General features: G+C 45.8%; 1 protein-coding gene across 1 annotated transcript in view; it reads left to right on the top strand.

Annotated features, from left to right (window-relative positions):
- HMCN1 (hemicentin 1) overlaps window positions 1-17721 on the top strand; it is a 314679-nt gene that overhangs the window by 259473 nt on the left and 37485 nt on the right. Inside the window, exons 76-85 of the mRNA XM_081866236.1 lie at window positions 1326-1447; window positions 2919-3083; window positions 5044-5151; window positions 6857-6994; window positions 8109-8243; window positions 10142-10411; window positions 11838-12028; window positions 13376-13589; window positions 15439-15573; window positions 15987-16177. Of these exons, the coding sequence (XP_081722362.1) occupies window positions 1326-1447; window positions 2919-3083; window positions 5044-5151; window positions 6857-6994; window positions 8109-8243; window positions 10142-10411; window positions 11838-12028; window positions 13376-13589; window positions 15439-15573; window positions 15987-16177 (1669 nt within the window). The remainder of the gene's footprint in view (window positions 1-1325; window positions 1448-2918; window positions 3084-5043; window positions 5152-6856; window positions 6995-8108; window positions 8244-10141; window positions 10412-11837; window positions 12029-13375; window positions 13590-15438; window positions 15574-15986; window positions 16178-17721) is intronic.

Here is a 17721-nt window from a genome sequence, read left to right as displayed (position 1 = left end):
GAACCAGAGCAGTGCACGGAAATGCCATTTACCTTCCCGCCGGAGCGGTACCTAATTATCTACTTGCACTTTGACGTGCTTTCAAACTGCTAGGTTGGCAGGAGCAGGGACTGAGCAACGGGAGCTCACCCCGTTGTGGGGATTTGAACTGCCAACCTTCTGACTGGCAAGTCCTAAGCTCTGTGGTTTAACCCACAGCACCACCCGCATCCCTTACATGTAAGTAGATATAAACGCTGTAGGAAATATCCTCTGGATCAGTGCTCATGTGATACTGTAATCACTGATCACATGAGCACTGATTGATCAAGATAGGCTGATGAAGCATTGAACGAAACAGATTGGTTATCCAGAAACTTTGTTCCGGTAACATTTGGTGACAGATTATGTATATATTGAACTTTGAATTATTTTGAATTATTCTACCGCGACTGGTGAAGAAGATTTAGAGACTTTGGTTGCAATTTCTGATTGTTTGTATTAGTTTAACATAGTGTTTAGTGCCATTGTTCTTGGCCATCGTGTTGTGTGATTTTGTTCAGCTAATCCAAGGACCTGAGCAGATCAAAGGATTCCCAGAGGCCACTGAGGTCATCATTCTTTTGCATTGATCATGATCAATCTTCATCCCACAAATTGGGCCCGATTCCCACTTCCCTATATCATGACTTCCTACAGCAGGGATGGGCAAACCCCAGCCTGCAGATGCATCTTGGGGGTTGCAGGGGGTTGGACTAGATGACCCTTGCGGTTCCCTTCCAACTCTACAATTATATGATTTTAGGCCGATCTTGATAAGGAGCTGGCCCATGGGGCCAAAAAGGGTTTCTTGCTCCTGTTCTAGGGCCAAGTTATTGGCATGAAGTTGGCAAGGGCCAAATCCAGATCAGTTGGACATAAGACTGTGAATATTCTGGAGCTCAATCTGAAATGAATCCTTGGGAACCACGTCTCTAAATCTTTCAACAGAATCTGAATTACTGTGGGATTTGGTGGTAACGCCTGCCCCCTAGGCCAGGGTTTCCCAAACTTGGGTCCCCAGCTGTTGTGAGACTACAACTCCCATCATCAGTGACCACTGGTCCTGCTACCTAAGGATGATGGGAGTTGTAGTTCAAGAACAGCTGCGGACCCCAGTTTGAGGAACCTGGCAGTCGGAAATGTCTTGGAGGTGGTGCATGAAATGCTTTGCAGCTTAGCGTCGCTATAGTTCGCTTTCACTATTGAATGTCAGCATTGGGGTAGTATTTATTTCAGTAACTTTAGGGACTGTGGCATTTTTACTCAAACACAGCAATGAGTTTAACCCCTTGCTCTTTCTGCAGGCTTCTGTCTTCAGGGTCACTGGTAATAATTTCTCCCACCGTAGATGACACTGCGCTCTACGAATGTATGGTATCAAATGAAGCAGGCGAGGATCAAAGAGCAATTGCTCTCATCGTACAAGGTACAGTATTGCGGCACTGTCAAAACGTCTTCATGGGAGCTCTTGAAACTCTGAGGCCATTGCTGTGCAGAGAGACAGTGTGTTGAGGAAGGGCTAGGAAGGGAGCTTTCAATGTTCAGCTCTGGGCCCTTCTGATTCATTCAGTTACAAAACCTTTCCTCCTTTCTGCACAAAATAAAGGTCTGTGACGTTAACATATGAGAGTGCTGGAGGTGAAATAGTTAATCAGGTCACCCAATCAGAACCCAGGGGGGTGGAGTCAGAGGGACTATAAAACAGCTCTGGGAGGGGCAAAGGGGGGAGTTTGTTGGGAGTTGGGTGGTTGGTTGGAGTGGGAGTGAGTTGGGATAGAGTCTGTGGGTAAGTTGAGTTAGTGTAGCAAAATAAGCTGAGTCAGGAACAGTTAGGAGCTAGGAAGACAAGTAAATATCTGAGAGGTGGTTTAGTGAGTGAGAGCAGGTAGTGGAAGTTATAGGTCTGGATAGGCAACCCCATGATTGTAAATAACCGATACAGTTTATGAAACCACACGCTTGTTAAACTGCAATAAATAAACAGAAGTTTATGATCTAATTTAACCCTGACTGGACACAGTATTGTACCAGGTAGAGCCTGGGTGGTGGCAGAATAAAGTGGTGGCACAGGGATCAATAGACAGTGAAACATCCAGGGACCCTGTGTGATCGCCACAGGGTCAAATGACAAGTGTGTCATGAATCTCAGCCCCTTCGGTACAGCATGGTGTGCATGTGTTTTGCAAATAGTGTAGCGCTCCCAATTCAAATTGGGACACTAGTTTGGGGTGAGGTGGGAGTTCTTTAAGCCATTGCATCTGGGCTATGCCTACAGTTTCCATTGCCAACATGTGTCCCACTGAAATGAATTCGCTAGGTTTTTAGCAATACAAGTGAGAAGCCCCAGATCTGACTTGGACTTATTGTCTAAGCCAGGGGTTGGCAAGGCTTACCTTGCCTGGGCCAGTTCACTGCCACAGAGCCCCCCTCCGCGGGTTGGATTGCGGGTGCGCGCACTCACACGCACCCGCAATTTCCGGGGCCTGCGTCTGTGCTGATGCGATTTCCAGCACCGCAAAAGCAAGTCCCCATGCTGCGCCGGTTTAACGCAGTGCACGGGGACTCACCAAGTGGGCGGCTCAGTTCAGGGGCAGCTTGGGGGCCGGTAAAATGACCCCCGTGGCCTGCTTGTGGCCTATGGGCCTTAGGTTGCCGACCCCTGGTCTAAGCAAAGGGTTAAAGACTCCCTGCTCCATACACAAGGGTTCTAATCTAGCTTGAGAGCCTGTTGTTTATAGCTATGAAACAGACTCTTGTCTGACATGTATTGTATTGTACATTTTATGTCCCTCAATTTGTTCTTATTCAGCTGGCCATTCAATGCAGTACATCCAAGATAACATCACAACAGTGTGAATGATCAGCAGTTTTATTTTCCTTTATTTTCCTTACTTCAGTGCCTCCATCCTTGGCAGACGAAGCTGCAGATCTATTGGTAACCAAGTCATCTCCAGTCATGATTCCCTGCAGTGCCTCGGGTGTTCCTTCGCCCACCATCTACTGGACCAAGAATGGAATAAGGCTTCTTCCTCGAGGAGATGGCTACAGAATTCTGTCTTCAGGTTTACAACAATTCTGAGCCACTCCAGGAATTTTATATTCATGTATTTAGGAATGTTCGTGACAACGGGTGGTATTAAACAAGTCGATTGTCTAGTGCAAGGATTTCTGCTTGTGTAATGGGAGTTTCCTTTCCCTTTAGTCTTCTTGTGCCCTCCCCAGATCTGCTTCGAAAGATTAGGGGCATGGGGAAGGGGTACAGCGAGAAGAGAGGGATGGGAAGTTCTGTTGTGCAGCCCAAACTCCTTACAGTAGTGGATCTGCTTCAATGAATACTGCTCGCTTTCATTTTCATTTCTGTTTGGGCCAGAAATGCCATCATTTCTGTTTGGGCCAGAACCTTTGGCTGAGACTTCACATTTTTGTGTCAGGTAATTTCCATTTCCAAACGCTGGGCTGCCATTTCTCCACTGGAAAAAGGCATCAAGAGGGTGTGATTTGCATAAGAAAAAATAACTGACAGGAGGGAAAGGGGTGCTTAATCTTTCCCAGGCCCAGCCACCATGTCTTGCTGGTCTTCCTTCCACAGCTGATTTTTCTTCCATCCAGCTTCCAGAACCACTTTTGTGTGCGATGGGAACCCAAGTGTGGAATCCTGCCATGAGAAAAAATGGAGGGGTGGTGAGGTGAATTTGCAGGGGGAAGTGGGGTTCAAGGCAAAGCATTGCTGCCCCCGGCCATCCAAATGAGAAGTGACAGCCCAGACCCTTTAGATATGCAAGTTTATGAGTAACACGTCGTTCTAGCCAAGGACTCCAGACATAAACCATAATATTCACATGCCTAAGAGTTGCACACTGCATTTTTAACTTCCTAGCTATATATTTTTGTTGCTTTCCTTCCATCAGCGTTCTAGTGAACTTTGCTGCCTTAGTCTTGGAATGTAGCTGTGTCCCAAAAGGAAAGAGGATAGAAGAACCTCTTTCTATCACACTGGAGCCTTTTTGATAAAGGAGCCAATGTTAAGGAAGGCACCCATGAAAATGCTTTTGCTCCACTCCTAGTGGCCAGTGGCCACTAGCTGGTGTGCCAACTTCACTTTCTCAAAGTGCCTGGGAACTGAACTTGAACTGCCTGAGAACTGCAAGGACCCCTAATCACTGTTGAGCTACCATATTTTTACATGTACAGTGGTACCTCGGGGTGCGAACGGGATCTGTTCCGGAGCCCCGTTCGCATCCTGAATGGAATATAAGACGCAACGTCGCGTCTGTGCAGGTCACATTTTGCCGCTTCCGCACATGTGCGTGACATCATTTTGAGCGCCTGTGCATGCGCGAGCGGTGAAACCCGGAAGTAACGCGCACCGTTACTTCCGGGTTGCTGCGAAGCGCAACCCAAAAGCACTCAACCCGAAGCACATTCAACTCGAGGTATGACTGTATTGGACGAGGTTTTTTGACTCAAAAATCACGTCAAAAAACTGGGGTCGTCCAATACACGGATAGTGGCATGGCAGTGGGGAGAAGCGGCACACTACCAGCCATTCGGTTGGCGGGAGTGTGGCTTCCCCTGATGCTGCAGCGAGTTGGGAGCGATCTGAGGGGAGCTTCTTGCCCGCAGCTGGGGGGGGGGGAGAGAAGCTATGAGCCGCCAGCCAGCCAGCTCTTTGATGGGAGTGCAAATTCACCCGATGCCGCCGCACATGGGAAGCACCCCCTGGATCATTTCCCATGTGCAGAAGCCATCGGGGAGGTTGCGCTCCTGCAAACCGGATAGCTGGAGGGAGCGCAAATTCACCTGATGCCGCTGCGTATGGGAAACGTTCTAGGGAGTGTTTCCTGACCGCAGCTGCATGGGGGGAAGAGGCTCAACAACTTTGGACCATCTCCCCTCATTTTCTTAAAATTTAGTCCCCCAAAATGGGGGGAAAGGTCTTATACAAGGGACGTCTTATAGACGGAAAAGTACGGTATTCCTGCTGCAGCTTGCATCTTTAAACTTTCCCACCTATTCCTGCAGGTACTATTGAAATTGCTGCTGCGCAACTGGACCACGCGGGGAAGTACACTTGCACTGCGCGGAATGCTGCTGGCTCTGCCCACAGACATGTGACTCTTCATGTACAGGGTGAGGTGGGAACTTGTATATTTCTTGCCTATCTGAAAGTGAACTATCGCCCCAGCTAGGGCTGGCTTAAAGCATGCCACTGTTTGAGGCAAACAAGCAAAAGATGCCTGCATTCTCCACCAGGCCCTGGTTCAACAAGCCCACTGCCCATTGTACCCCCAGCCACTTGCCTGCTCGCTTTCCCTGCCCAGTGAGCACTTTCCCCAGTCTCAGCACCACGGTGCCATTTTGTAAATTTGGGGGAGCTGAGCAGCAACTTGGTTCCTGTTAATTCATAATTTATTACGGCCAGAGACCAGCTTGAAAAGCACAACTGGGACAGCTTTCACAAGAATAAAATATACGTGTAAAGCAGTGTACAACAGCAGCTTAAAGATTCAAATCTAAGATGAGCGCATATACGCGTAAAGACCTACAAATTTGGGCTACAAATTGGCCCTGACACCCTGAAGGCCGACTTCAACTGTTTTCCTAGTGAACTAATTTGTTTCGGGGGGTGGGTCCTGTTTTAAACAGTCATGTTTCCACTTCTGGGACCTCCTCTTTTGGCAGCACTGACCAAAGGCCTGGTCTTAGGGCACCCCTTCAGGGGCTGCTGCTACTGTAGCTACTACCACCAGTATCAGTCAGTTGCAGCCCATTTCTTCTCATCTTGCCTAATGGGCAGCTTATCTAGCACCACGTGAATTGGAGGTGTCTCCTAATAATAATAATAAGAATAATAATTTATTTATTTGTACCCTGCCCATCTGACTGGGTTGCCCCAGCCACTCTGGGCGGCTTCCAACACATAAAAGCATAATATAATATCAATATACAGTGCTGCCTTCAGATGTCTTCTAAAAGTTGTGTAGTTATTTATCTCCTTGACATCTGACAGGATCTTAGCTTTCTCATTTTCCCCAAAGCACATCAACATCACATCAGGCATTACATCTGCAGAGATTTATGGGCCTGATTTGACTAACCAGATGCGTTAGCAGAAGCCAATGCAAGGAATCTTGCTAACGCAACTCGGACTTTCTCCTCTCCTTCCCTCCATGCACACCCCCCCCCCAAATCCATCTGGAGAGTCTGTGGAACCTTAGAACAGCATTGCTGGAAAACAAAGGGGATTGTTCTATGCTTTTGCTGACAGAACAATTGCCTTAGTGTGATGTTGGACTCCACTCTGTGTTAGAATCCTTTAAAATGGGCTTGTTTTGAAATGAGTCATTCTGGGCTGGACTGGGCTTGGAGACAGAGACAGTAATCAAAGATTTTCTATACAGTGGTACCTCTGGTTAAGAACTTCATTCGTTCCCGAGGTCCGTTCTTAACCTGAAACTGTTCTTAACCTGAGGTACCACTTTAGCTAATGGGGCCTCCCGCTGCCGCCACCGTACAATTTTCGTTCTCATCCTGAGGTAAAGTTCTCAACCCAAAGTACTACTTCTGGGTTAGCGGAGTCTGTAACCCAAAGTGTTTGTAACCTGAGGTGTATGTAACCCGAGGTACCACTGTATTGGCAATGGTTGATCCAACATAAATTAATACATCTACGTATTATAACATGGCTTCCAGTATCTGTGTTTATTCATAACATAGTTTGTGAAATGGGGATATTTTTCTTTTGGTAGGCAACCTGGTAGGGATATGTAATAATTATTGTAAACAGCTGGGTGGACCAGTAATCAGACCTTTTCTGTGCTCCTCTGAATCTTAGAACCACCAGCTATAAAAGTCCAACCTGGAACGCTTGATGTCATTCTCAACAGCCCAATTCTCCTACCATGTGAAGCGGTAGGCTCACCACGTCCTAAAATAACATGGCAGAAGGAAGGGGTCAGTGTTAACACCACAGGTATCTTGTTTTGCTTTATAATTTCCCGTTCTGCTAAGAGCATTTAGCTACATACAATTGAAAGGGAATTAGTGCTGCAGTTCTGTATCCTAAGAAAGGATATACCGTATTTTTCGCTCTATAAGATGCACCAGACCATAAGACGCACCTAGTTTTTGGAGGAGGAAAACAAGAAAAAAAATATTCTGAATCTCAGAAGCCAGAACAGCAAGGAGGATTGTTGCGCAGCCTGTATTCGCTCCATAAGATGCACACACATTTCCCCTTACTTTTTAGGAGGGGAAAAGTGAGTCTTATAGAGCAAAAAATACGGTACTTTAAAACAACCCCTAGAGTTCATTCACACATGCGTGGTCATCACTGTGAGATTGCAGTATCAAGCAGTGCATTCATGTGAAATCTTTCATCTTTATCATTTGCAAAACAAGCGAGTAGTTTCCTAGCAGAGTGTGGATAAAATTATAGATTAAACGGGGCCGAAATCTATAAAACAATGTAAATCAGATATACATATAGTCGTCATCACCTCAGCAAAAACGAAAACAAAATCATTAAAACTTTAAAAAATAATAACATAGGTAACTAAATCATGTGTCTGGATAGTTTGCTGAAACAGAGAGGTTTTCTGCAGGCAACTAAAATAATATAGTGAGTGTACCTGCCCAATGTCTTTACGCCAAGGAGTTGCTGTCACTCCAATGGAACAATTCCTCCCAAATGCAGTGCCAGTTTCACAGATCAAAGTGATTGATTAGTCACATAGTGAGGCAAGGTGATTCCTTAAGTAAACTGGTCCCAAGCCATTACAGGCTTTATATACCAACAGTAACCAGTCAGAAGCCAGTGCAGATCTTTGGACACCATTATTTTCAGTTGAATCAATCCGCACATTTGCCTACCAGTTACCAAATGTACATATGCTTATATGGAAACCTGTTCTAAGATATGCCTCTTGCACCTCTTTTTTTTTTTTTTTTAACTGAACGAAAGGAGAGTTCACAACCTTTCTAGCAAACCTATTTCTCCAGCAAACTATTTTTGTAGAATCTATAGCAGTCCTAATATTTCTCTACTACTGTGGTCTTCTTTAATACATAATGTGCATGTGTTCCAGGGGATAGTTATACGATTCTCCCCAGTGGCAGTTTGCAGATTGCAAAAGCTGCTGCTGAAGACGCTGGAACTTATATTTGTGTGGCTCAGAATCCAGCAGGTACTGCCCTTGGGAAGATCAAACTGAAAATCCAAGGTAAGTTTTGCAGTGAGCTGCAGCTTGTTAATAATATCTGGTGTTATCTTGGAACGTATCTTTTTTTTTTAATAGAATATTTATTAAGGTTTTTTAAAATATTACAATAAAAATGAAAAAAGAAAATAACAAAAATACAAAATAAAAATAGTTAAAAACATACAGATTTTCCATTGCTAATTTTCCTTTAGCTTATTTCCCGGACCTCCTCATACCTCCCTTTTTTGTATTCCACTTCAAATTGTTGGTTCAGCAAATCCTTACCATTAAGTTTTAACCTGTTTATAACCCTTTTTTCATATATCTTGAAGCATTACAGCTGGAAACCACTTAATTTCTATCCAACATCATTCTAACATTCCTTAATTTTACAATATTTCTGTAGGTAGTCTTTAAATTTCTTCCAATCTTCTTCCACCGACTCTTCTCCCTGGTCACGGATTCTGCCAGTCATTTCTGCCAATCCCATATAGTCCATCACTATCTTGGAACGTATCTGATGTACCTCTAGACTAGGGCAGAGCAGCTTTTCCTTTCTGTTGAGGGCTGTGTTCCCTCTGGGGTCACACATGGCCTAGTTAAGCATGGAATTTGCTCCCACCAGTGGTTGTAATGGCCACTGACTTGGATGCCTTTAGGCAAATTCGTGGAGGGATAAGGCTATCAGCCATGATTATTAATTAATTAAACTCCACCCATCTGGCTGAGTTTTCCCAGCCACTCTGGGCAGCTCCCAATCAAGTGTTAAAAACAATACATCATTAAATATTAAGCAAGGCTGCCTTCAGATGTCTTTTAAAAATAGGATAGCTGCTTATTTCCTTGACATCTGATGGGAGGGTGTTCCACAGGGCGGGTGCCACTACCGAGAAGGCCCTCTGTCTGGTCCCCTGTAACCTCACTTCTCACAGTGAGGGAACCACCAGAAGGCCCTCAGCGCTAGATCTCAGTGTCCGGGCTGAACAATGGAGGTGGAGACGCTCCTTCAGGTATACAGGACCGAGGCTCCTTCAGGTATCCAGGACTGAGGCAATGGCTGTATTCCACCTCCACCGTTGGAGGAGAGAGTGATACTGCACTCAGGTTGTGGTTGTGAGCTACCTATGAGCATCTGGTTCACCACAATGAGAGCAGAGTCCGGGACTAGATTTTTGGCTCGATCCAGCAGGGCTCTTGTTATGTAATTTGTCAGGGTCAGGAGTCCAAAGGGGAGGCATGGATAGGTGAGGCCACCTGCTTTTCTCTTTCTGCTACCTCCTCTCCCATTTCCCTCCTTCTTGCCAGGAGTTGCATGAAACTTGTGAAGGGACCTTTATCTTCTTAACCTTCCCTAAGAAGTACATCATTAGAGCCTCAACAAGGGAAAAAAAGAGAATAAACAGGAGTACAGTGGATGCTCAGGTTGTGAATGTGATCCGTGTGGGGGGCACGTTCGCAATCCGCAGCGCCGCATCTGTGCATGCGCAGGTTGCGATTCGGCGCTTCTGCGAATGCACAAAGCACGATTTAGTGCTTCTGCGCATGGGTTGCGATTCGGCGCTTCTGCGCATGCACAAAGTGCCATTTAGTGCTTCTGCGCATGTGCGACCGCCGAAACCTGGAAGTAACCCACTCTGGTACTTCCGGGTTTCGGCACGTCCATAACTCGAAAAAACGCAACCTGAAGCATCTGTAATCCAAGGTATGACTGTATAGCTCTCCAGACAATGCCTGCTTTTGTCCCCTGCCCTTGAGAAAAAGAGATGAAATGAAAAGTCAGGTGCCTGGTGCACAGTGATGAATAGGGTTGGAAGATGGAGACAGCTTGGAGAAGCAACAGTTTGTGAAGTAGTATAGGGAATGTTGTTCCACTGTCTTCTAGCACTGCCGATTAAAACAATTGATTCATTGTCTACCAGTTCCTCCAGCTATCAGATCTCACCCGGAAGAATATGTGGTGGTTTTGGATAAGCCTGCCACACTGTTGTGTGAAGCCGATGGCTATCCGGCTCCTGAGATCATGTGGCATAAAGATGGACAGCAGGTCACAGAGTCCATGAGGCAGAGAATCCTCAGCATGGGGTCTTTGCAGATTGCCTTTGCTCATCCGAGCGACACCGGCCGTTACACATGCACGGCTACCAACATGGCTGGAGCAAGCAGCTCGAGCATGGAGCTCACGGTGCTTGGTAAGCATAGCTGGAAGTGGGGAACATGCATTGGCTGTTAATCCTGGTGGAAGCAAGTATGATGGATGGAACCAGGTTTGTTTGTTTTTCAGTTTTAATTAGCAGTTCCCCATATCGTCATACAACTTAAGTTGCCATTCTCCTTTGGTTAGGACTTCACTTGTTTTCCATTTCTGAGTTGCGTGGTGAGTTCCTGCCTCCCCCCTCAGAAATAAAGGCACGAGACACAATAATTCAGGTTAATGGGTCAAATTAGGCCACAACTTTATTGATTACAGGAATTGAGCGGTATTGGCTTAGGCATTGGTCCCAACAGCTAACCGGCTTCAGCCTGCTTGCTTGAAGACTGGTAAGTGTTAACCACGAGTAGGGGGAGTCGCGCTGATGCACGTCAACTAGGATCTCCCCTGGGGTCACCTCACAGGGGTGTGCCGTGGGCCCACACCTCCATAGGCTTAGGACAAGGCCACGCCCGGGAAAGAGGGAGACCCTCGGCCGTGTCAGACCTAAGTAAGGTGAGGCCATGCCCCCCGGGCCAGCCAATTGGCTGGCTCGGGGTATGACGCGTCCAAGGATTCCCTGGTATCGCGGGGGCTGAAGCCAGCCCCCGCAAGTGTGGGGAGGGGCGTGAAGCCCACAACCCTAGCTCAGAAGTGGCTCTAGCAAAACATGGGGCACAGTAGTGACATACGTAAATACAGTGGTGCCTCGCAAGACGAAAGGAATCCGTTCCGCGATTCTCTTCGTCTACCGGTTTTTTCGTCTTGCGAAGCAAGCCCATTGACGGCTTAGCGGATTAGTGCTATTAGCAGTTTAGCGGCTTTTAGCGGCTTATCGGCTTAGCGGATAAGCGGCTTGGCGGCTTAGAAAAAGGGGGGGGAACCGCAGGAACTCGCAAGACATTTTCGTCTTGCGAAGCAAGCCCATAGGAAATTTGTTTTGCGAAGCACCTCCAAAACGGAAAACTCTTTCGTCTAGCGAGTTTTCCGTCTTGTGAGGTATTCGTCTTGCGGGGCACCACTGTAACCTTTTTGACACGTGGGGATTTCAGTCTGAATTATCCCCAGCAGAAAGGACTCTGGTTTGGGAGCAAAAGTACTTTTAAACATTTTTTCCCCAGTTCATCATGGATCATTTCCCAATACTCTTTTTACCCTTTTGCAAGTCCACCACATAGGAAAGAACATACCCTCCACCTCTTTGCATCTTCAGCACTTATCTGATTCAGTCTTATACTACAACATAGGAAGCCTGCTCAGAGTTAAATACCATCTGTAAATCAGTTCCAAATCGTTCTCCTTCAAAGAATAACATGCTGTGAACTTCAGATCACTTTTCCATAGTTTTTCCCACCCAACTCTGTAGATTCCTAAGGACATGTGTAATTAATTGTTTTCTTTCTTTTCTTTAAAAAATCTCCCTACAGTTCCGCCTAAGATACGCAGTACAGAAGCTCATTACACAGTTGCAGAAAATGCACAAGTGGTTCTGCCATGTGTTGCTGATGGAATGCCAACGCCATCCATGAATTGGAAGAAAGAGGGCCAACTTTTAATGAGCATGGTGGGAAAATACACGGCTCTATCATATGGAGATCTCATTGTGGACAATGCTGTGGTAAGCATTTGACTGAGCAACGTACTCAAGGTAGCCACAGGCTGATAGACATGCAACTTGCCCAACCTGAAAGTGTGTGATTCCTAAGTTTCTTGAGGCAAAGATGCCCTGCTATGTTTAGCTGTAGGTAGTCCATGAGTATGGACCCAATGGTAGCATTGTGATATAAGGCTAATACTGTGTTCATTATAGATACAGTAGTACCTCAGGTTACATACGCTTCAGGTTACATACGCTCCATTGCAGGTGTGTGTGTGTGTGTGTGTGTGTGTGAGAGAGAGAGAGAGAGAGAGAGAGAGAGAGAATAATGGCTCTGGAAAGGAGGAAGGCAGCACAAGTCACACCCTTATGGCCATGGGACAGAAGAAAAAAGGAGGCTGGGTTGTTAGCTGACAGCTCTACTACTAGGAGGATACAGTGGTACCTCAGGTTACAGATGCTTCAGGTTACAGACTCCGCTAACCCAGAAATAGTACCTCAGGTTAAGAACTTTGCTTCAGGATGAGAACAGAAATCATGCAGCAGTGGCACAGCGGCAGCAGGAGGCCCCATTAGCTTCAGGTTAAGTGGTGCTTCAGGTTAAGGACAGTTTCAGGTTAAGAACGGACCTCCGGAACGAATTAAGTACTTAACCCGAGGTACCACTGTACATGGTTATGCTTTGCCATGGGATCTTATCCCCTGTTTAAACAGCATCACTCGGAACCTGGCAATGCATTATGTCAAAAAAGAAAGAAATACAGTGGTACCTCGGGTTACATCCGCTTCAGGTTACAGACTCTGCTAACCCAGAAATAGTACCTCAGGTTAAGAACTTTGCTTCAGGATGAGAACAGAAATCGTGCTCTGGCGGCGCGATGGCAGCGGGAGGCCCCATTAGCTAAAGTGGTGCTTCAGGTTAAGAACTGTTTCAGGTTAAGAACAGATCTCCAGAACGAATTAAGTTCTTAACCCGAGGTACCACTGTAGCAGGATTCAATCAGTTGTTGCACTAGTGGAAGAATGAGGCCCACTCACATTGCAGGACTTTTCCACATCCCCACTCCCACCTGGTGTGCTCTTCTAAATCTGCTCTTGAGGATTGCAAGTTGCTTTGCAAAATTTTTGTAGAAAGCAATGAATAAATGCAATCAATCAATCAATCAATCAATCAATCAATCAATCAATCAATGCAGCATTTGAAAGCAGAGACCCAGTGATGGGGTGATTCAAATCCATATACAAACTTCAGTCAAATGCTTTCTTTCTGAGATGCCTCCCATGTCCAAATGGCCATTATATTTATTACAGGATAATTCCCCCCCTGTTAAATGTTTTTATGTGCTGTTCTTTATTTCCTTCCTACAGCCTGAAGATTCTGGCAGCTACACCTGCATTGCCAGTAATGTTGCTGGTGAAGATACCCATACCGTCAACTTAACTGTCCATGTGTTGCCAACCTTTACTGAGCTCCCTGGAGATTTAGCTTTAAATAAAGGAGAACGACTTCAGCTAACTTGCAAAGCAACTGGAGTTCCTGTGCCCCAAATCTCATGGACTTTTAACAATAATATCATCCCAGGTTAGTACATCAAAGGACTAGATTGTATCTAGAAAACACAGGTTTTGTTGTTCTTTAGTCGTGTCCGACTCTTCGTAACCCCATGGACCAGAACACGCCATGCACTCCTGTCTTCCACTGCCTCCTGCAGTTTGGCCAAACTCATTTTAGTAGCATCGAGAACACTGTCCAACCATCTCGTCCTCTGTCGTCCCCTTCTCCTTGTGCCCTCAATCTTTCCCAACATCAGGGTCTTTTTCAGGGAGTCTTCTCTTCTCATGAGGTGGCCAAAGTATTGGAGCCTCAGCTTCAGGATCTGTCCTTCCAGTGAGCACTCAGGGTTGATTTCCTTAAGTATGGATAGGTTTGATCTTCTTGCAGTCCATGGGGCTCTCAAGAGTCTCCTCCAGCACCATAATTCAAAAGCATCAATTCTTCAGTGATCAACCTTCTTTATGGTCCAGCTCTCACTTCCATACATCACTACTGGGAAAACCATAGCTTTAACTTATACGGACCTTTGTCGGCAAGCTGATGTCTCTGCTTTTTAAGATGCTGTCTAGGTTTGTCATCGCTTTTCGAACTTTCACAAAAATTGAATTCCTGACATGGTATAAGCATGTGCACAGGAGATATCTGATACAGTGTGTTGCTCTCCTAACACGAAATGAGTTAGGTATCTTTTCGAATTACAAATAACACTTTATTAGACAGAATGGAAACGAGACAACATGGCAATTGGAAAGAGTAAACTGTGGCTCAGCGTGTAGAAGTTTTATTGTAAGGAACGGTTGAGGGAGCTGGGTTTGTTTTGTCTGCGAAAAAGGAGACTAAGAGGAGATATGATAGCCATCATCAAATTTTTAAAGGGCTGCCACATAGAAGATGGAACAAGTTGCTCTGGAGGGTTGGGCCCAAACCAATGGCTTCAAGATGCAAGGAAGGAGATTATGAGTAAACATCAGGAAGAACTTCCTGGCTGTGAGAGCTGCCAGTGGAACAAGATCCCTCGGGAGCTTGGAGGTTTTTTAACAGAGATTGGATTGTGGTCTGCCATGGATGCTTTAGTTGAGATTCCTGCATTGCAGGGGGTTTGGACCAGATGACCCACAGGATTGCTTCCAACTCCGATTCTATGTAAGGAACGTAGGGTGAATCCATCCCCACTGCACCAGACCCAACTAGGTGCCCCGGGAAACCCACTAGGGGCAAATGAGCACAACAGCGAAAGATCGGCATGCTTAGGTATCTCTTTATTGCAGAGGAGTTATGTAATTTCAAAGCAACCTGAAAATTCCTAAGCAACCTCAACATTCCAGTAGAATTGCAGGCAGAAAGAAGGCATGGTTAACAAGTACTGTATTGGCCCTAGTATAAGCCACACCCGAATATAAGCTGCACCTTTAAAATTGGAGGGGGGGGAGAAAAAATACCTGAATATAAGCCGCTCCCTTCATCACTGCTCCTGGCTGCATACTGGGGTGGGGGGGTGGGGAGCCATGCTGTGTTGCCAGCAGCCCTTCTCCTTCCTTGCTCTTTCCCTTCCCAGCCTTGGGGGAGAGGACGGGGGGACTATGTGCTTTGCTGTGCTCCTGGCGCTGTTTGCCCCACGCTCCTGGCTGCATACCGTAAGGTCACGAATATAAGCCGCACTTTAACTTTTCACGGTCAGATTTTTTGGGGGGCGGGGGGAAGCGAGGCTTATATTCAGGCCAATACGGTATCTCCACCTGCTGTCTTTTCCCATAAAGCTGTATCTACTAGCATATTGGGAACACCCCCAAGCTATGCATGTGAAATATGTGTTTTGCTGAGCCTTTAGATTTTGTTGGTTTTCTTTTTCTTTATTGTTGTCCTCTTGTTCCGCTAGCACAATACGATGGTGTGAATGGACTTAGCCAACTTGTCATTGAAAGGGTGTCCAAAGAGGACTCGGGAACCTATGTTTGTACGGCGGAAAATGTAGTTGGTTCTATCAAGGCTCTTGGATTTGTGTACGTTAAAGGTATGTATTACTGGTAAGTTTGGGAATCGTTTCACACTCCATCTAAAAGCAGCATCATGGGTGGTCAGGGGAATGAATGGACATGGACTGTCTAACTTATGAAAATAAAAAGTGCCTGACTCGTATCAACAGTTGCAGATGAAACCTCTTTCTAATTTACAGCTCTAGATTAAGCATACATTTTAAACTAGGTGAATTTTCTGCAATCAAAATTACTGAATTCAGAAATAGCTGAAGGGGCTCCACATTCACAAAACTAGATTCAGATTCATTCCATTTTCACTGTATTTTGAAGTTTTAACATCTGCATTTTTGCTGCTTTAAATTCATGTTGAGTTCCCTCGATATATTGGCTTCGGTTCTCATTTCCACTCTTATTTTATACATCGTTAACTTTTGAACTATTTTTCCAGAACCTCCAGTCTTCATGGGAGATTATCATTCCAGTCGGATTGAGCCCTTGGGTGGCAATGCCATCCTCAACTGTGAAGTCAGAGGAGATCCACCTCCGGTGATCCAGTGGAGCAAAAAAGGAGCTGGCATTCAGATCAGCAATCGGATAAGACAACTCAGCAACGGATCCCTTGCTATCTATGGCACAGTTGTAAGTCTTTACTGAGACCTCTTCTGCTGATTAATTGTACAGGCTTTGTCAGTCGTGTTAATGTCCCACCCTTCTTTCAAAGAGATCTGATTTATCTTCATTACCAACCCAAGAGGCTGTGAATTAAACACAGACTGCAGGTCTGTTCTTAATAACTGATACAAATCTCTTTCATGCATTACATATAGCTGCAGTTCATTTTTATATGTGTATGTGGCCATGCACTGCTCTGCTGAAAAGGGAATTTTATCGTTTCCATTCTAACCTCTCAGGCTGCCTCCTGAGCTATTGTTATATCATGGCACCACACAATACAACTTGCACAATTCACTTATTTAAGGAATTTATTTGCCATCCTTCAAGGCAAAACCCTCCCAGGGTGACTTAGAAACACTAGATAAAATGCCAGTTACAACTCTGTATGTCACAGATATAACATTGCAGATAAAAGTTTTCAAATTGCCTTTTCAGTTGAGTCGGTACATAAGTCCAGTTGTCACCAGGGGACTCAGATGTCACACCCGACACATTAAGTCAACACACTTAATGCACATGCATTTCCTAACATACTGCTGCCATTAGAGCCTTACTCGGGAATTTGGCATAAAAAGGTCACTTGTGATCCAGCCATAAAGCACACAACACTGGGGGGGGAGGGGGGGTTCCTTCTTTTTGCCACTAGAGATCTGAACAGGCCATCCTCATTGCCACAGAAGATATAGGACAGGGTTCAGCAAACTTTTTCAGCAGGGGGCCAGTCCACTGTCCCTCAGACCTTGGTGGGGGGGGGCTGGACTATATTTTGAAAAAAAATAATGAACGCATTTCTATGCCCCACAAACAACCCAGAGATGCATTTTAAATAAAAGCACACATTCTACTCATGTAAAAACACCAGGCAGGCCCCACAAATAACCCAGAGATGCAATTTAAATAAAAGGACACATTCTGCTCATGTAAAAACACGCTGATTCCCAGACCATCCGCGGGCTGGATTGAGAAGGCGATTGGGCCAGATCTGGGCCCCCCCCCAGGCCTTAGTTTGCCTACCCATGATATAGGATGTTGCCAAGGCCAGGCAAAGGGTGGCACAGTTTACTGGCCACAGGCTTGATGCCAGCACTTCCCAGTGCTTCTGCTTAACTGTGCTTAATTATGCAGCCCACTTCCACCCTACACACAGGAGATGGCACTGCCACTACCAGGACGCAGGAGGCACTGTGGTCTAAACCATTGAGCCTCTTGGGCTTGCTGATCGGAAGGTCAGCTGTTCGAATCCCCACGACAGGGTAAGCTCCCGTTGCTCTGTCCCAGCTCCTGCCAACCTAGCAGTTCAAAAGCACACAAGTGAACAAGTGCAACTAGATAAATAGATCATCATCATCATCATCATCATCATCATCATCTATTTGTACCCGGCCCATCTGGCTGGGCTTCCCCAGAGCCACTCTGGGCTGCTTCCAACAATGATTAAAATTGCATTAAAATGTCACACATTAAAAACTTCCCTGAACAGGGCTGCCTTCAGATGTCTTCTAAATGTC

Source organism: Podarcis erhardii, assembly GCF_964252035.2.
Source record: "Podarcis erhardii genome assembly, chromosome: 6".
Classification (NCBI taxonomy): domain Eukaryota; kingdom Metazoa; phylum Chordata; class Lepidosauria; order Squamata; family Lacertidae; genus Podarcis; species Podarcis erhardii.
This window is presented reverse-complemented; position numbering and strand designations above follow the sequence as displayed.